Here is a 21,378-nt window from a genome sequence, read left to right as displayed (position 1 = left end):
ATGTAATGAAGTTAGGAGCCACTATACTTCACACTAAATGATCCACCTTCTCGACCAAAATATCATGGTCTACATAAGTTTGGTTCAACACTTTCAGTAACGTATTCCTGTAGGGTCGAAGTTCAACAACAGTAAGATTCTTGATGGTATTTGTTAAGCTGATCCACCATACTATATTCATTATGCCTGATAATATTTAAAAATTCACATGCCTCTTTTTCTATTGCTGATCTTTTGCATTATGCTACTAGGTTCATGGTAACATGAGTTCTTCCTTATTAACATTTTTTTTTTACTTCTTTTGCTTTCTTTTTCTTTCTATTTCCTTTGCTTTCTCTTTATTTGCTTGTTTTATCACATAAAGAGCATAGCATCACCTACTTTAGGTCACTCTTCCAACCTTAAATATGTTGGTTGCATCTTCGATGTTTGAATTACTAGTGTTGGATCCCTAAACTATCACCTCACAATTGTACTTTTAAGGGACCACCTTGTCATTTTTATAAGGAAATGCACTGGAAACATATACAATTATAGCTACTGTAGAGTTAAGAGTTAATTCGTTTGCCACTGGTTTTGGTTCATTATAAAAAATAGTTAAAGGTTTTAGGATGAACAATCCACTCAACCCTTGACTTACTCTCTAGCTCATCCCATCCTCTTACTCTTTATTGTAGAATTTAATTATCCTAATATCCATTAGCCTTTGTACTACCTACTTGAACCTTTCATAATCTTGATTCAAATGACCCTTTATTAGTCTATGATACTTGTAGATTATACCCAAATCGTGATGACTATTGGCATTATCAAATATTTTAGGCTGAATTTTATCAATTTTAACCAAACAATTGTTCACCATTTCTAGAGGAATTTTGACCTTTTTTATGCACCTTTTGACTTTCCTAGCATGATTAGGTAATGGGTTTGTTTAACATTTGGCTTTATTAAGGTGTCAAAATTTAGTCTCCGGGCTTTTACCAATGCTTGCACATTGTATTTCGAAGTCGTACAATTTTTTAAGGAATTACCCACAGTGCCATAATAGTATTCACATTGAGTATTGAGATTATACCATTTGGGATACAACGATTTGAATGGCTTAATAAGGATAAAGGTGATAAGGTGGCCTTTCAGAAGTTATGGGTAAAGGTTCATGAAGGATATAGGTATTGGATCAATAGGGGTTCTTTCTATAGTGTTGGTATTATAGGAGTTTTCCTACTCCAGAGTTGGGTTGCTTTGTTGGGAAAATGACTATGCGATGGGTGTTGGAGTGTATTAAGGAACTCTTGGTCGAAAACTAAATCGGTACATTGGTTATGGTGGTGGTGTATATGAGTATAATATTTAGGATACTTGGTTTATTGATGGGTAGTAGAGTTAGTAAGCAGAATATAGATGTAGGGAATGAAAGTCCAGATGATAGGCTTAAAACTGCTATAGCATGGGTTTTTGAATCTTTCGTTCTTACAGCTAGGGTTTTTTTGGCACTCGAAGCCTCTTGCCCATTAATTTTGTCATTTTTTATTGCATTCTCGATCATTTCCCCTAATATCACCATATCAATAAAATTTTTAATGGCATTACCTACCAATTTATCATAGTAAAGGGCTTTTAAAGTGTTGATAAAAAGTACTATAGTCTTTTTTTTCGTTGATAATGGTTGAACCTATGTAGCCATATCTCTCCATCTATATACATACTCTTTAAAGGTTTCGATGGTCTTTTTTTTCCATATTTTACAAGGATAACATATCCAGCACCATATCCTCGACATATTTGTATTGTATTATGAAGGCCCTGGTCAGATCCTTCTAAGAATAAATCATGCTTCGATCTAGTTGGACGTATCACCTTCTAGTGAACCTAATGAGACTATCCTAAAAAATGGATCAACAACTTATCATTGTGTGCATGGTCAATCATCTTTCTACTGAACATTATAATTTGTGCGAAAGGGCATTTCGTTTCATCATTTTTCTTAAAATCTGGGACCCTAAACTTTGATGGAATAACAATATCAGGTACAAAGCTTAGTTCATTGGCATCAATGCTTCTATACACATCATGCTCTCCTATTGCCTTTAGTCTCTCTTCTAACATGTCATACTGGTTCTTTATTTTAGTGTTTCTTGTGGATTTAGATACCTCTTTTAGTTTCTCTTATTCTTTGGGATCATCAAGATTTGGCACAATAATAGAGTCAAAAGAAGTGGATCCAAGATTAACATTTATTTGGACAAGTGATGGCCTAGCAAAGTACCAACATATTATTGATGAGTGGCAAAGGGTGCTTGAGTAACAAGAGGAAAAGGATATGTAAACCTTGTATACACTAGTTCTTTTATTATTGTTTCTTCCTCTACATCGTGTGTTTAAATAATCCATTGTCCTTTAAATAACCTTACTAATATTTGTTTCAATTTTGCAAATTGCTTATCTATATTCTGTTGCATCCTTGAGAATATTTCTTTTATTTCTTTCTAGGCCCTTTCCATTTTATCAATTTGGTTGGCATTCTCATTCTCCATGATTCTTGAAAGAGCTAGTGTATTGTAAGTGTAAGGGACTAACTAATATTGCTTTTTATAACGTGCTATCCTTTAACTTTTTATTGATTCCTAAAAGTTAGAAACGCATGATGCGAATCTTTATTATCAGCCTTAAGAGATAATTTAAAAAATTCTCTAATATTTAGGTAAGACTCTTAAAGATAACTCTTCCTTTCGAAGGTTTTATGAAAGTATACTTACAGTCACCATTCATTGTCTTTAGCTGGCATGAAAAACAATGTTCAAACAGATAATGCATGATGTGCAAGTCAAACTTTATTATTGTTTAAAAATAACTTAAATTCCTCTCTTATATTTTGGTTAGGTTATTTAAGGATACTCCTTTTGCCTCAAAAGTCTAATGAAAGTATATTCACAACTATCATCATTTTTCATAAGCTTCTTTAAGCATACTTTTAAGATATAAATAGAGACATTCATTTATAGATAATTCAAATCAATAGAAGTTTTCATTCATTCCAAAAAAGAATTCCAAAATTTATACATCATGAATCTTCATAAAACTAAAGCCATAAAAGTGTTAGACTTTCTACCCCTTTACCTCGTCCAGGAAATCTAAAAAAGTTAACTCTGATTGCTAGTAAGGATAACTCTTTGCCTCAGGGACTTCGTCTTTTTCATCATCACCTTGGCCTATATGACTACCTTTTGAATCTAAATACTCAGATGGTTAATAGATATCTATCTCCCTTGATTCTTGATCTTTCATTACCTTCGGGCTTTCATCTCTTGATCACACACTTGTTGCTATTCTTTCTCCCTTTCTTGCTATTCTTTGTGTAAAAGGGCAATGTAATCCTTGTTTTCTTGCAATTGTAGTTCCAAAGCCCTGATCTCTATTTTGAGTGCATTCTTTTTCCCTTAAGTATCCAAACTCCTCTTATTTTTGCTTCTTAACTCTTTCTTTAATTCCTTATTCTCTTTTTGGTTCTTACTTAACTCTCTTTTGTTTGCAATGAAGGCTTTATGCAAATTTTTCTTTTTTTGCACTATCAAAACAATATTATCTTTGTTCTTCCAAGTCTCATAATTTGAGAACCATACTTCCTCCTTGAGCTACTCTATCTCTGCACGATATTTACTCTCATTTTTTTTTCCTTTAGTTAAGCCTTAGCTTCTAGTATTCTGAGTGCGATTTCTTAAGTTCACTTTGAGCTAAGTCTTTTTTTTTGTCATTTTCTCTAACTTATCTTTCTCTCCTCACACTTTACTTAACCTATCTTTCCTGCATTCTCTGATTTTTTTTCTTTGCTTTCTCTATCTTTGCTTCAAACTCTAACCTAGCAATCTCTATTTCTGATAATGGTGGCTATAGGTCAATTGGCTGGATCGATTCCCAATTTGATGGTAACACTAAATCATTAACTTACTTAGCCCTCCAAAATTGATATCCCGAAGTCACTTCATCTATATATCGTTCTAATTTTAACTGAAATGTCTACCCATAAGCCTTTGTAATACTATGTATTTTAGCTATGCAACCCTTCGTACTATAGTCAAACTCTATCTAATCTAGCCTTTAAGTCATCAGAATAAACTATTGGGAACTATCTTCTAACCATCAAAGGGGCATAGCTAATGGCTCCCTAAATTCCAAGCAACAAAACCCAAGATTGATCTCCTCAACTATACAAAATCGAGACACAAGGCATTTATGATACCTTTCAAGTCACTGCATCTTTCTTTAAGCTTCGAAAGAATACTATCCATTACTATATAGAAAGACTTCTGCGCCACTCTTTTGCATTGAACTTGGCTAAAAGCACTAAAGATTTTGTATAAAGCAACAACAAAGTTCAATCAACACCCCAAAAATGGCTTTGAATCCACACATAAAGTAGCTAAATGCAACTAATCATCCTCCCATTCTCTTTCTTCAGCATTGATTCAAGGACTTGATGGTTTTTGCCAAAATTATTGGTGAAAGGTTAATCTTTTTCTCTAACTGCACAAAAAAGTTGATCGTGAAGACCTTTTGTGTACCTTAAAGCTTTTAACAAGATCACCAAACTATAGATTGCTAATGCAAACATATCCATAACTTAATTTTCATTGGAACTTTGAAACATAATGTCTCATAAAAAATCCTCGATATTCCTTCACTAGTTTCTTTCTTCTTATTAATCACTTGAACTTCAACCCCAATTATCTTTGCTAAATTCTTTTTGTACCTTAATAGCTTTTGTGCTTTACAATACACTGTATCAAGCTTGGACAAATCTAACCGCAGTAAGGCTAAGTACTCTTCTATAATAGGTGTTAGATTTTCCTTGTTGAACATGAAGCATCAATATGCTGGATTCCAAAACTTTATTATAGCCTTCAGCATCTGATCATTAGGTTTCACCATCAACAATAGGGTAATGTCTTCGTACTTGGCTGTGAAAATGATCTTTCTTTCTAGGTACTAATAACTCTAAATACCTTTCAAATCCATCATGTCATTTTTCCTTAAGTCCACATAAAAGTTCACAACATACCTATCCACCAAACAATCTCCCTCTATCTGTTATCTATTCTCTAACTAATCTTTAACCTCTCATAATGATTTACTTACTAAGGATCCTACTTGTGATTTTTGGAATACCATGAAAACTTCTATTGATGAATTGTCTATAATGTATATCCCCGATGCCTTATGTCAAGAATGATGCATGGAGCAAACAAGAAAAAGGAAAACACAAAAAACATAGAAAATTTAGTCAATAAGGAAAAAGAAATGCAAATGCAAAGTAACAAGATAGATTCACACAAATTTTTATTAATTGATTTTTTTAGAACCCTCTTTTTTTTTCTTTTTTTTTCTATTCATTCCCTTTTTGTTTTTCTTCCCTTTTTCTTTTTTCTTTCTCTTTTTTTTTGTTTTTTTCTTTGTGTTTTTATGCTTTTTTGTAAAAAAATTGTAATCCTTGATGACTTTTCCTTTCTTTTTACTAAAAACAATAATTCAAATTATCAAACTAAGAGAAAAATAAATAAAAAGTGTGAGGAGTGTTCTTTCATGTAACTAATGAGGAATTTCATATAGAGGCATGACTTTACCTAAGGCTGACTCCCTAAAGTGATTATTAAGCCATGCCTTTATATGATGACTTAATTTTGTGGTTTAAAAAACCTCCATGGAAATAGTGGGTATGGCTCTACCCAAGGCTGACTCTCTAAAGTTCCTTAGATGCCGAGTTAGGAATTGAAATGTCTAAAAGTTCCCAAATTGTTCTTCAATTCATCGTCCATCATAGACTCATGATACACCTCAATCCTCACCATTACAAGCTACGAGTGGAAAAGGTTCAATTTAAATGACAGTGTTTCACTAGCCATTATGGATGTTTACACCTCACAAAAGCATATCTACTTTACTTCCTCCTAAAAAAGGTCAGAACCCGAGTATAAAGCTTACACATGCAATGTAATATGAGTGGCTGCAAAGAAATATACAAACTTCTCATATTTTTCTAAAATACCCCTATCCTAAATGCCACAAAATTATTAAAAATAGAATAAATAACAATAATTTAAAATAAATGACATGATTAAAATATGCATGAAATGTAAAACACACACATTTTTTTTATTTTACACTCTTTTAAAACAAGGAAATTAAAAATCAAAACATTTTTTTCAAAACTTTTTTCGAAAAATTTTTTTATTTTTTTTCAATCTTTTCACCTTTTAAAAAAATGAGAAAATAAAACTCAAGGAATTAAGATTAAATACTAGTTAAGACCATTAAACCAAAATTTAGCATAACATGCAATCCACTCTTTAGTTTGACTCTAAAAAAATGTATCTCCAGTGGAGTTATCAAGCTACCATGATGTGCAGGCCCAAGGAACCTGACCACCAGACTTGGGGAATGGTAAAAATAGGGTGCTAAAAAGCATTTTTAATAAACCAAAAGAATCAAGAATTATCACTAATCTTTTTTAAGTGTGATTAGCCACCAAAAAATTTGTCTTTTTAATAAAACATTTAAAAGATTTAAAACTTTTATAAAAAGAACATTTTAAGATATGCAAAAATTAGATTTGGGTCTAAGAGTCAGTTACGCATGAAGAAGGATTAGCACCCCACAATACCCATTGAAGATGATACCAATCAATTGCATGTTATCCTTAGATTTTGATAAAAATGGTCCTATTTTTAATGTTCAAAAATTAATTCCTTTATTTATTCCAAAAATCAAATCCTTTTTTCTTTTAAAGGCAAATCATTTTTAGTTTTATTTTTTGAAAAGCAAATCATTTTATTTTTGGATCAAAATGAAAAAGTCCTAAGTATCAAAACACTTTTTTCACTCTCCTATATTTAGGTAGAGCTTCAAAAAATCATCTTAAGATTTTTCAAGTTGCCCCACAAAATGAAAATAATACCTCACATAAATAATAACTGTTGAAAGTCCCACTATATTAGGCCAGATTCTCAAAAGTTATATTTACTTGAGATAATATCTTATTTTAAAATACTTTTCTTTGAAAAACCTCATTTATAAAGCCTATGCAATATGCATGAACATAATAATAATATATGATGTATGCATGAAATTAAACATTAATAATAAAATATGAATGCATGACAATTAAAGAATGCATGTGACAACAAAATAAAATGAAATGCAAATGCGTGAATGGGATGAAATGTTGGTTTTAGGGTTTGAGGGTTGGTTTGTTTTTTTTATAGTTTGGGGTTTAAGTTAGGGTTTAAGGTTTAGTTTAGGATTTAGGTTTAGATTTTAAGGTTTAAAGTTTTGGTAATGGTTAATGTTTAGGGTTTAAGGTTTGAAGTTTAGGGTTTAGAGTTTAGGGTTTTAAGGTTTGGTTTAAGAGTTTAGGGTTTAAGGTTTAGAGTTTAGTGTTTGGATTTGGGATATAGATTTGGAGTTTAGGGTTTCATGGGAAATGCATGTGACAAAATTACAAGAATGCCATTGATGTGAAGAAGTGATATTCATATGGAGGCATGGCTCCATATGAAATTTCTCATAACAAAGTGATCATCATATAGAGGCATTTTTATCACAAGAGGAATTCCATCAAACCTGTAACAAACTAAAAAATAAGGAAACCATGAAAACATACTTATTTAGCCAAACACTATACACAAACCACTAAACTAACCAACATACATGCAAATAACAAGTAAATCAATAATTCAAATGTCCATACACATAATCTAAAGCAAGGAAAACTTTCAAAATGAGCCAAGGGAGGTTTGACTATTAAAGGAATAAAAGGTGGCCGAACCTCCCGTAAACATTTTAATGGTGGACTTGTTTGATTTTGCTTGATCCTTTTAGCTTCAAACACCACTATTGATTAGTTGGATGAAAACTTGAATCAAGCTTGGATTTAAAGATGAACAACTATGGATTTTCTTGAGAAAAATGAAAAAATTAATGGGTAAACAAGATTAAAATGATATGAAAACGTAATGAAATGCTATGAAATGCAAAGGAAACACCAGTAGAAATTATACCTCCTCCAAGTTTCTCTAAATTTTTCTATTTTCTTTCTTTTCCTTCCCTGTTTTTCACACCTCCCAACTCCTCATCTCCAAAACCCTTTTTTCACTACCCTTAAAGATGAATAAATAAACCATGTAAAAATCATGTAACCCTTGGATTGATTTTCATCTAATAAGCATCCTTTCTCCTTTGTTTTCTTTACAATGAGCCAACATTCACCATTGGTTCTAATCTCTCAAGATGATCCTATGGTTAAGAATGTTCATGTCTAAAGTTTAAATTTTTAATGCTGTTGGGACTAAGTGAAAAGGCCATTTTACCATAAATTAGAAAGCTTTTAGTTTTCATGCAATTTTCTTGGAGAATCGTGATCCTTTCTTCTTTTTTTATGATTTTAAAGCACCAAAAATCCTAAAATAGAATGAAACTATGATCTGAAAGTTTTCATAATAAACCGACCTCAAAAAGGTTAAATTACAAAATTATCTCGTAAGGGTATTATAGTAATTTCACATCATTCGAGGTGTGATTAGGGTTTTTAATGCACCAAAAGTTATCAAATAATTTAAAACCATTGTCTAGAGCATTTTATGAAAAATCAACCTAAAAAAAAATCAAATTACGAAAATACCAAATAAAGGTTTTTGATAATTTTACCCCTCATGGGGTTCAATTAGCACCAAAAATCATGAAATAATATTTTAAATGATCTAAAAATTTTCATGAAAATCTAACTTAGAAAAAATCAAATTGCAAAAATACCCCGAAAGGGTACTTTGGTAATTTTACCCTTTTCGAAATGCAATAAAAAATTTTGGTACATTAAAATCACAATTATCATTTTCAAGCCTTATTAGTCCCACTTTGTTGTGACTTTTAAAGATTAACCCGAGTTTGATCCAATTTTATTGATTTTGATCAATTTTTTACTAACTGTAACTTTATTTGACCAAATTTGACCTGATTTGACCTCAGAACGTTTGAGTCAAATTGGTCTCAATTTTGATTTTAAAAACTTGCCAAAATTAAAGAAATGTTGAATTTGAATCAGGTCAAACTTTGAAAGCTTCAAGTTATCGGATTATACCTAGACAAAGTTAGATGTCTACAATCCAATTCTTTTTTTGATAATCTGAAGTTCTTGGCTTAAGCTCTTCACCTTGACTGATTTTTGGTGTTAAGATACTTTGACAATTCAATTTTTAATCTCACTTCTAAATTTTTTGAACCTTTCAAAAGATTTAGACTTATGCTTCACTAGATTCATATAACCATACCTTGAATGGTTCTTAGTGAATGTTAGTGAAATAGGAACATTTTCCTTTTGTCATTTTGATTCACTAGATAAAAATACATCCGAATATACAAGTCTATGGAGCATATTTGCTCTATATCCTTTTCAAGTAAAAGGTGATTTTATTATTTTCAAAGCAAATATGATTCATAAATTTCATAATATTCATAATTATAAGGATCAAGATATCCTTGTTTATGTAACTTTGTGATTCTTATTTCTTTAATATAACTAAATCTACTATGCCACATATAAGATTGATTTAGTTTATCTAGCTTAGATTTTATTGGCATTTATATTGAGAATTTTAATTTTATAGTTTTCTTTAATTCCTAAAATTTTTCATACAAATGAGAACTTTATTTAGTATAATACTAATAAATAAAAAATTTTCTCAATCATAAATTATGCTTGAAGTAGAAACTTCGCTAAGTTTCTTCTCATTTAAGCTTTACCAAGTAAAACTATTAATTTTATTTTCCGACAGTCTATCTTGTCATCATATGACAAATGCCCTTGTCTTTGTCTTTTTTTATTCTACCTTTTAGCTGAGCAACTTATGATACTTTGTTTTCTTTGCTTTTTTCTTCTTAAAAAACCATTCTTAATCTTAGAATATGAAACAAAAACAAAAGTACCCTTTTGGTGTTGCTTTAGAAACTTAGAACTCATGATAGCCAAATCATATATGTGGTTTTATCGATATCACTTCTATGATTTTGATAAATTTCTAATCTTTTAATATCCTTAACAGAGATAGATAGATTTGAACAAATAAGTTCCTTTCTTGCTTGATAACTATTCTCAAGTTTTAGTACTAATCCAAAAAGTTTTGACCAAGTTGGCATTATATATGCTTTAAAGTGAAAAGTTATTATTCTATATTCTAAAAACCATATAAGGATAAAGTATAAATAAGTAAAAGTCATATTACATTAAACCAATTTAGATCTTTTAATTGGTTTCTCTCACTATTTTAATCAAATCAATAGCCCTCATTATCAATTCAAAAAAATCATATTTTTCTAGTAGACTAAGATCCCATTTAGTTTACCATAACCTTCGGTATTGTCCCAACAAGCTATGATAAGTAAATTAGGTAGATAACTTGCTTACCAATCACATTATATATGACTCCTAGATCAATTGAGTGATAACTTATTGTCTAATCACATTTTATGTGATTTGCCAAATCATTACCTCTAATAATATGGTCAAGTTTTTCGCATCTGGATAATATAATGTTAGTTAAGTAAGACCTATTAACCATAACACATCCTTATTTCAAATAATGAATGCCTTGAGTATTGTCCCAACAAGCCCTACTAGTAGAAAGTTTTGTTGTTTATGTTAATAGAAGGCATCAAGACTTAATATTTTTATGAGAGATTTTTTATTCATCATACGTCTCATATAGCATGCAAAAGAATTCATCATATATCCAATACATGTAATCTTATTATTCATCTCACAATTATACATGGCATTTATCACACATAAATTCTAGCAAGTATAATGACAAACCAATATAGCATGCATAAGTATTCATCATTTATCACATATATATGTTGTCTTATCTTGCTCATTTAAATACACATGGCATTTATCATATATAAAACATATATATAAATCTAGCATGCATACTTACTTTGGATGATTATGGACTTTCACTATGCTAGCTTCCTTTGAGCCAATAAAGATCTAGGTGGTTAAAAACCTAAGAATTGAATGATAAGACTTCCAAAGCTATCTTGTCGAATCTCGTTAGTGCCTCCACTATTGCGTAAATCTCCATTCTTGGACTTACAACTTAAATCCTATCTTAATTCTAACATATGTAACTATTACATGATTTAGAGAAACCTTGAGTTACATTTAAAGAGAGTAAGATGAGAAAAAAATATTACAACTCCAGAATTCAAGAGATAAGGCAAGAAGTGCAAGCCTTATTTCAAAAGAAATACCATGAAGTATAATTTAACCATCTACACATATATGTAAAAGGGTCTTAAGTCCATAATCATCCAATTACACAATCATATCCAAAATGTGATAAATAACCTATTTGATTCAAGTTCAAGATCTTACAAACCTATCTTTTGAATTAATATCAATATCATGTTTTCAAATATTAACTCAACTATTATCATGTAAGGCTTTATTTGGTTCAAATAATTCATTATTTAGAACCTAGACAAATTAGGACAATATGGCCGAATGTGTCTACAACATGTTTTAGGATAAGTGGTTTCTAATTATTTTTCCTAAACCATTTAGGATTTATAATTTAATTTGGATACTTAATTTAAATTGATAATTCATGTCCTAAACCATTTAGGATTATCAATTAATTAAAATCCAAAATCAAACTATTTATATTGGAAAATCCTAGTCAAACTAAGATTAGTGGTTTAGTTCTAACCAAAATAGGATTTGTAGTTCCTTGTGCAATTAATATCCTAAACTATTTAGGACTATTAATTCAACTACGATTCTTAATTTATTCTAGTTATGCAAGTACTAATCCAATTATGATTACCAAGTTAATTAAGATCCAAATCCAACTCCAAATCTTATGTAATGACTAGTTTCATAAACACCCTTTTTGAAAATCAAGTATGCAAATGTGTTTAGACAATGTTTATGCATTGAAACCACTTCAAATAAGTTTGAAATGATTATATAGATATGAATTAAGATCATAAATATTCAACAAATGCATATATTTCAAATTTTCAATTGTCTTATGTAATGAATAATTCCATAAACACCCTTAAAATATTAAACCTTTGTGACTTTCATTCAAATAATATTAAAACAAGTTTAGAAACATTTTTCTCACATAAGCAAACTTGTTTGAGTCCTAAAACATTTGCAATATGAATAAATTTCTCAAGTAAGCTCCTTAGACCTCAAACTATTCAAACATAAACATATACTTATAAAATGCATTAAGGCCATTAAAAACTATATTTATCATACTAAACTCAGTCAATCAAGTTTATTTATGCAAAACCAAATAGGATAACAATTCAATGCTTAATGTATCCAAGATTTTCATTTTTGATGCATTAAAACTCATTTTTACTTGAAAAGAACCTTAAAAAATTTCAAAATTAGTCAAGCTTATTCATATCCATCTTCAACTATTCTAACAACAGTTAAATGATAAAGCAAAGTTGTTCAAGTGATCATTTAGTCTTAGAAACAATGAAATAAAAAAAAAACTCTTAAGCACTATATTTCCTTGAAAAAGACTACTAAAATGGGCAAATATGTTTAAACACATATTTAAATTCATTAAATCATTTGGAAAAGTTTGATCACAATTTTAAATTATCCAAATGATTTTTATGCCCATATTTATTCAAAAAGATTTGATTTTTTAAACTCTAAAATCTCTTAAAACTTGTACGTAACACAATGAAAATTTTAAAGCATTGCAAGTTAATCAAGTTTATTTGCTTGAACAAGTTTAAATTCTTGAACTAAAAATATTCAAATTAATTTTGCACTTAAAAACTTGCTAAAAAATTTTACATTTTAAAGCTTGAATTTTGCAAAAATCATTTTTCAAAGCAAAACATAAAATTTCAAAATCATTAAACTTTGTATGCTCCACTAAATTTGTGCATATATACAATTCAACCAAACAGTTACAAAAACTCATTTCCATCATGTATATTAATAATAAACCGTCAATATTAAGAAGTTTTAATAAAGGTAAATCTTATGAAAATACTCTCCTTAAATTAAAATATGAATATATCTCAAGTAATTAAGTATCAAAATCAATTTTAACAAGTATGAGACAATATTTATATCACAATTATGCACTCAAAAGCAAATGTAATAACATATTCAAGATTAAGCATATCAAAAATATTGAATTTTTGCAAAATCAAAAAGTTATTATTGAAGCACTTCAAGAGCATAAACAAACACATATTTAATTTAGGTCCATATTTATAGATTATACAATCATAGAATCAATTTAGTACAACAATATAAAGCATATATCAATAACCAGTAATTAAGCACTCAAAATTCAATTAATAATAGGTAACCAAATTTCATATTTACTTCAAATAAAAATTTGGCTTAGAGGTTATCGAGTTTTCATTGTGTGCCTAGAGTATCTAATCTTCAAGTCAATACTTTTGTAGCTCCTTACTCTAGTACACTACAAAAGATATTACTCACAATTTTCAATTTTAGGAGATTTAAGAATTTTCTCACCACCTTGGAAACCCTCTTAAGCCATAGATCTTTTAGACAAGGTTGTTAGACCTACAAAAATGGAATCCAAGCTTTGATGCCAATTGTTAACTCAAGTTTAGATAACAATCCAAAATGGGGTGAATTTGATTGTCTATAAATTCTTCCCAAAAATAAATTTCAAATAAATGTAAAATAAAAAATTGAAAATTGAAAATACAAGAAACATATGAAATTAAAGAATAAATAAACAATAATTAAAAATAAAGGAGTAGAGGAGAAAATCAAATATAAAAATTTATTAAGATTCGATCCTTCTCCAAAGGCATCTATGTCCTTCCCTTAGCTTTCCTAGCTTTGAATCCTAATCCACTAGTTCTTAAAATTCTTACAAAACTGCCTTTCAAGGCTAAGGTATAACCTCTCACTCCCTATCTTTCTAGGCTAAAATAATAACCTCTAACTTTCTACCTTTTTAAGGCTAAGATAACAACCGCTAATTACTCAAAATGAATTTTTACAAAAACTTTCAAAATCATTCAAAAGGATACCTCAACTTTTAATTATAATTAAACTCTAACATTTTGCAAACTAAAGATACCTCACAAGGTTGAGTGTTTGCCTAGTTGAAGTACTAATGAGAGACTAAATAATTTGGATACAATAAATACAAGGAATATGAAATTTGAGCTCTAAACTCTTTTTTGCTCATAATTTTCTTAGAGAATTTTGTAGATTTGGCTTTACGAACTTTCTCCCATGCTACTCTTTTCTTCATGGGTGTTGGAAGACCTCTTTATAGAGAGAAAAATGATTTGGAGTAGTTGGGATTAAGTTGGAGAAGAAATGATATGTTTATCTCTTTAAAAACTAGTTGTTGGAAGTTGTAAAGAGCAAGAAGATCAATCTGGTCCATTAAGGGATTGATTGAATTATGAATTTCTTTCAAAATTTGAGCATTCAAAGTAAAGGATCAATCCATTCATAGGGGATTAATTGGGTCATGTTGATCTTGCATTATGAATGATTCTAGATGAATAATGTGGTGATCAGTTTTACTTTTCTATAAAAAAAATTTTTTTGCATCATATCAAAGAAAGAGAATATTATATATGATCTTAATTTTTTTATAAAAAGAAATAAATGTATAAAAAATAAAATATATCAAATAAATAATTTTACTTAAAAGTATGAGCAAATTTTTTAAAATATATATAAATCAATTATTAAATTATATATTTTTATAGAAACAAGAAAATAAAACACATCATCAAAAGAATAATGTTAAAACTTTGAGATTATAAATTAAGATTTTTTAAGTAGTTTTAATTTTACTTTTTATTAAAAAATTTGCTTCACAACAAAGAGAGAGATTTAAAATAGAATTGAAAATGAAAAATTATTTGAAAAGGAAGAAAATTATAGTCCTACAAAAAATTAAAAATATGTTTCATTTTTTGTTTGAAATCTTGTTGAAAAAGTAAGAAAATGAGCTTTGCTTTTATTAAATTAACTTAATTGTAATTTAATTCTTACAATAAATTTATTGATTTTAAGGAATTAAAGTTAATGATGTTTGGTACAGTAAATAAATAATAATGTGGTTTTAACTCTCTTAAGTTATAATAAATAAAATTAAATTATAAAATCACATAAAATGAATAAAAAATTATAAATAAAGGAGTCAATTTATTTATTTAATATGAATATATATGATCAAATTTTTAAAAATTAAAAGAGGCAATCACCTCTGAGCTCCTATTACCATTAGCCTTTGCTTGGAAAATGGACCCTGCATGCATTAATATCACTTAGGTCCTTAAACAAGTAAACTGACAACTACACAATTAACCATGCTACCCATATAAAGTTATTTATAGGAAAATTTCTATTTACATACCATTTATTATTCTATACACTTACTTTTAAATACACTTTAAATTTAAAAATTAATATTTTATTTTTACTAAATACACCCCATCACTTTTTATTTTCTATTTCTACCATCTCTCTCTCTTTTTCTCTTTTCATTTTTAGAAAATAGGTGCAATCGAGCTTTTCAAAACTGGATATCCATTTTCGAGAAACTTTAAATCTTCTTGAAAATCCGTTTTTAAGAAAACTACTTCCAAAAAATTGAAAATTGAAAATACCTTTTTTTTAGTTTTCTAGTTTTGCTTAAGCAAAAAAATGTTTTTGATTTTTTAGTCTCAAAACAAGAGCATCTTCGTACCTATACATATTTGAGAACTAACATATCTCTTTCATTCATATATATGATTAAGTAAGAATGGGCATATGGATGACTTGACCACTCCTACCCACTCTTACTCAAGAACTTATCTCCAATATTCCTATATTTGTATTATTTACTTTAAGATTAAATTTATTTATTTTATTTAAATTAAAATTACATGTATTATTTATTTTTAAATTAAATGTATTTATTTATTTATTTTTAAAAATTAATTTTTAAAAATATAATATAAATTTAGGAAATAAATTTCTAATACAGCAATTTAATTCTCAAAAATAAATTTTTAAAAATTATATTGTATTTCTGAAGATAGATTTTAAAAAATTATATTGCATTCTCATAAATTTACTTTTAAAAATATAATATAATTATTTTCATAAGAAGAAGAAGAAGAAAAAAGGTTGTGTAGAGAGGATTGAGGGTATTTTTATTATTTATTAAAGGTTAAAATTAGTATTTGTTAGGTATATATATTTTTTTAAAAATTTAAAATGTATAGACAAAATTTGGAAATATATTTAAAACACCTTACAGGATTGGTATGTAGTTGGAGTTTTGCGTACTACATATATTAGCCAATAAAAATCTCCAACACCTGTAGCTAATCCGGCTGTCTTTTTCAATTCCAGCTTTCTATTCCCTAACACATTTGCGAGCCCCGCTCACGCTACCAACCCCATTCTTATTCCTATTCTCATCTCGTGTCTTCTCTTCTGTTTCTGTTTCTCCCAAAAAATGGAAGGAGTGAAATTGGATAAATGGGGTTATGAAGTTAAAACCTCTTCCGATTCTTGCATATCTGTAATCAACGCTTACTATCATCAGGTCTTCAATTCTTCCCTCTCTTTCAATAACTGTTTTCTCTGTTTGAATTGGTAATTCTTTGTTGGCTGGTAAAGTTTCTGTAGTATAGTTTGTTTGTGTTAACTGTCGCAGGTGCTTTGTTATGGGAGAGATAGGAGAGTGATCTTAGAAGCGCCTGTTCATGACAAAGACTGCGTTTTAGCCAACATTTTGGCCGCCCATTTTCTCTGTTCCTCTGACCCTTCTAAGGCTCCTTCATATATAGAAGCTGCCAAGTCTAGACTTGTAATTTTCTCTCATTCTATATATCTGGTTTTCACTTAGAAAGTACAAGGAATTCTGACTGGAAATTTTGAAGTTGGAAATAGTGGTAATTTGGCTTTTTCTTGTTTTGAGTAGGAGCAAGCCACCTCTTATGAGAAAGCCATTTTTGATGCTGTCAATTATTTGATTTCTGATAATAGAGATGATGATGTTGCCGTGGAGTTACACTCTAAGGTAGAGTACCCGTTTTTCAGTTTTTCTTTTTTTTTTTTTTTTAATCATAAAACTCTAAGTAAATTAATGTTTCTACTATATTATAGTTATTAGTTTCCAGCCTTTTAGATAATTTAGCAGGTATTGCCATATTGTCTTGCACCAATGGAATCCATGATATGATACAAAATTTAAGGGCTTAAATAGTAAGAGATTATGGAAAAGGGCAAGAAGGATAGTGGGTTTCATAAGTTTTTATTTTGGAACCTTTCTAGCTTGTGTTTATACAATAGGACCAGATCATTAATGTCCCATGGTTTACATGTTGAATAATTTGGCATTTATTTGCAATGATACGGGTGGTGTACTTCATGATTAGCATGACTATACAAACTCCAGTCTCAATTTGTTGCTTCCTTTAAATTTAGGCTGGAGTGTTTGTTTAAATTTGTTTATTGTAATTGATTCCCATACACTGATTGCAGCTCTTGAGAGATTTTCCAAGAGATCTTCTTTCATTGAAGAGAGCACAAGTACTGTGCTTTTATATGGGTCGACCTGATCTGTCTTTAGATCTTGTCCAACAGGTGACTTTCTATCCCATAAAGAATTATCTTTCCTCATTTCTAAAAGGATTGAGGAAATAGGTAGCTTTCTCTAACCATTTTTCATGCAATTGTCTGTTGCACTCTGGATTAATGTGCATAATGTTTAGCGGCATTGCTGTTTGCCATATTATGTTGTATTGACTTTTTATTCAAGCAAGTTTGACTTTTTCTATGAGAACTTTAAATTTGCCTTATCGTGGCTTCCTGTAATGATTTGTATATTTAATAGGTTCTACCTCAAAATCAACAAGAAAATTATATTTATGGCATGCTTGCATTCCCACTATTAGAGCTTGGACGAATGGCTGATGCGGAGAATGCTGCAAAAAAGGGATATGTGATCAACAGGCAAGACTTTTGGGCACAACATGCTGTGAGTTCTAATTCTTGCGGTATGCTTTGAAGACTAGACATTAAATTTCTTTCCTTAATTTGTGTATTAGGTTATTGTTTCCAATTATATAATATATATGCTGAATGAACTTTTCTTTTACCATATGCATTTGAAATTGGATTTTCAACTGATTTTTTGTTGAATATACAATAAGAGCACCCTTTTGTAATCTGTTGGAAAGCTGTTTTCACTTAATTTATACAACAAACCAGGGAAAGATTGATCATCAAAACATTCAATTCCTGTTTATAACAAAACAAATGGTTGTAATGATTGTTATGTATGCATATACAATTGCCAGAGATATGTAATTCTTTGAGCAGTTCTCATTGTGTTTGTTTTCTTATGCAGTTGTGCCATGTTCTTCAGTACCAATCTCACTACAAAGAAGCAGTGCAGTTCATGGAAGAATGCTCATCTTCATGGAGTTCTTGTTCATCTTTCATGTATGCCTTTTAGGCCATTAAATGAGTTTTAATTATACTTTTATTTCTTATTTTCTTCTAGTATTAATGCTTGAAAAATATCTAGGTTAACCCACAATTGGTGGCATGTGGCTCTTTGTTATTTGGAAGGTCATTCTCCAATTATAAAGGTCAGAGAAGTTTACGACCATTGTATATGGAAGGAGTTAGAAAAAACTGATGCAGTGTGTGTAGAGGTACTTTCTTCTTTTTACCATGTTTTCAACATCATCCACAATTTGAAGTTACAAGTTTTAACTTCTCCTGCACATATAGGTGTACTTAAATGCTTTGGGTCTGTTGTTGCGGGTGTATGTACGGGGAGAACTAGATGCCTTTGAGGACCGCTTGAAAATTTTGGCAGCATGTCTAACAGATGAAGTGAGTTGGTGCTCATGTACAAGTTTATTCATATAATTTATTTTCAATGACTTATATCTGTTTAGAATTGAAATTATAAGGTTGCAATGTCCAGTGATATTCTTGGAAACGCTATCACATTTTCTGATAAGTACCTCTAGTTTTATGTATGCCTGGTATGGCATCATAAAAGAATAGTTGGCTCTTCTATTGAACTACACATTTATATGCATGTCTGGAATATGGAATAATTGATATGGGTTGCTAAATTTCCATTACATGGTTTCTAGACTGCTTATTGACCTAACCTGAAATGACATTTGAGTTCATTTTAATTTATGAATTTTAGTACACATATTAGCATCATAGGACTTCAATAGATGATGCTGTAGCTGAGTGGCTATCTTCTGTGTAAAGTGGAACCTTGGACATGTTCCTGGACATCTGTTTATTCATACAACTTGTTTTCTCTGTGACTGTGTTTTGATTGTGTATCAGCCCTGGATTAAATCAACTTCTATTTCTTTATCAAGGATTTATGCAGGAAAAAATTTCAAAAAACATTTACAAGGAGTTTGGAGGAAGGATAAACAATACATACAATTATAATTACCTTTTTTCTTAATCCTTAGCTCTTTATCCTCTCTTCACATAATACAAGTTTGATAGCTGTGTTTCACTTACAGATATTAAGCGGTTTGTATCTTCTAGGCAGACACTAAAACATCTTAGATGTTGTTCAAGCTACTCTGGCTTTTGTTCCTGTTATTTAATTTGTTAAGCAGAGTCAATTTTTCATACAGACCAAAAAATGAGGATTTAAAGTACTGTATCACAGTTATAGAACAAGAGACATTACTAACAGTAAAACTAAAATGGTACTTCAGGTGTAAACTTCCTTAGGTCATGTTTGTTCCATGTTTTAATGAAGGACCATAAGTATATGGCCTTTTCTTTTGACCCAATACTTACCTTGTTGTTTTCTGATGTCTGTGTTTGCTGTGTTGCTCAGGCTAACTGGTTTATAGAGTGGCACCTTGATTTGTTGATATTATGGGCCTTATCTTTTACCGGCGAACTTTCTAAAGCAGAAGATCTACTAAAGGGCTTGAAATTCAGGTTAGAAAGATTTTTCTTTCCTTTTTGACATTTTTAAATGTGGTCACTTCATTGCTGTTATATTTCTCTGTGTAGGCTATCCATGATGAGCAAGAAGAAGCAACAAGTAATGCAAAGAGCAATGCTGGTATGTTTTGATTGTTGCTTCCTTTGGCATTTATAATCAATTTTCTTTTATTGATACAATAAATATTTCCAATCACTGTATTTAAACTTTTATGCTTTTACTTTATAAGCAGCATGTCTCCCTCCTACCATATAGCTTTTGTTGAACTTTGTATAGGACCAGAGGTCTTAAAATGTGTTTGAACTTTGAAACGGTTAAGATTTTTGTTATTACCATGTCTCTTTATTTTCTCCTTTTTCTCAAGGTTTTTAGGTGGATTAGAAAATGATGATGGGTTTAAGATTTGCAACTATTATCTTAATGCAGCCTCAGTTGTGACTAGTGTCATGGTTTTTGCTTCAAGACTTGGCTGTTTTATCAAGACCTAGTTTCTTTATCATGCTTCCACCTTTTCTTTTTGCAAGTATTTCTCCTTATCTCTCCCTCTTTCTGTCTCTCAATAAATTTTGTTCTTAGCTTGCGGAAGCCATGTATGAGTATGGACGAGGTAATGAAAAACAAGCACTAGAAATACTTGATCCAGATTTCGATGCTTATAAATGCAAGGTACTGTTATTAACCATTAATTTGCTTGTTGGTAATTCGGTTGCATTGTCAAATATTTGGTCAATATTATTGATTTCTGTTTATCAGATAATCGGGGCATCTGATGAACAGCTTGATGTATTTAATGAAGTCTGGTACAGTATGTTGCTGAATACTGGACAAGTTACCAAAGGTAGGACACCTAATCTTATTGAAAGTTATCTTAAGTTGTTTATGTTGATTGGTTTCTGACTCAGTAATCTGAATTGTAGCAATTGAATCAATTGAGAAACAGATCCAGAAGAGGGAAGGAGCTCCTTTCCTTTGGCGTCTGCTGGTATACATATATAACTCTTCCTTCACATATATTAGCAGCTTGGGTTGCATTTTTAAATATGACAATTTTTTTTTTTCTATGTTTAATGTTCAGGAGAAAGGTTATAAGCTGAGTGGCAGGCAGGAAGCTGCAACTATTGGTGAGAAGGCCAGAGTACTAGAAGCTGCATATTTCAACTAGCCTGTCTGAGTGCACTAGCTCTATATATAAAATAATAATTCCTGTGCTGTAGTTTTAATTAAGAGGTTGAATTTTCTGATACAAAGAAACTAGAATGTAACCTCTCCTGTAGATTACTTATTTCCATCATCTGATATAAATGGATGCACCTTAAATTAGTGCATGTTGAATAAA

At 30.0% G+C, this 21,378-nt stretch overlaps 1 protein-coding gene across 1 annotated transcript; it reads left to right on the top strand.

Moving 5' to 3' along the window:
- Positions 1-16,354: 16,354 nt before the first annotated feature.
- Positions 16,355-21,378, top strand: LOC111317810 (uncharacterized). Its single transcript, XM_022920254.2, has 14 exons — positions 16,355-16,634; positions 16,746-16,898; positions 17,013-17,111; positions 17,576-17,677; positions 17,928-18,071; positions 18,444-18,538; positions 18,624-18,753; positions 18,833-18,937; positions 19,929-20,035; positions 20,111-20,162; positions 20,619-20,708; positions 20,796-20,880; positions 20,960-21,024; positions 21,118-21,378. The coding sequence occupies exons 1-14, from the start codon at positions 16,545-16,547 to the stop codon at positions 21,202-21,204; spliced, it is 1,404 nt and encodes a 467-aa protein (XP_022775989.2). The 5' UTR covers positions 16,355-16,544; the 3' UTR covers positions 21,205-21,378.

The sequence above is a fragment of the Durio zibethinus genome, chromosome 2 (assembly GCF_047325235.1).
Source record: "Durio zibethinus cultivar Kanyao isolate XHJ-2024 chromosome 2, ASM4732523v1, whole genome shotgun sequence".
NCBI classification, from domain to species: Eukaryota; Viridiplantae; Streptophyta; class Magnoliopsida; order Malvales; family Malvaceae; genus Durio; species Durio zibethinus.
The sequence above is the reverse complement of the archived record's forward strand: the minus strand, read 5'-3'. Positions and strand labels throughout refer to the sequence as shown.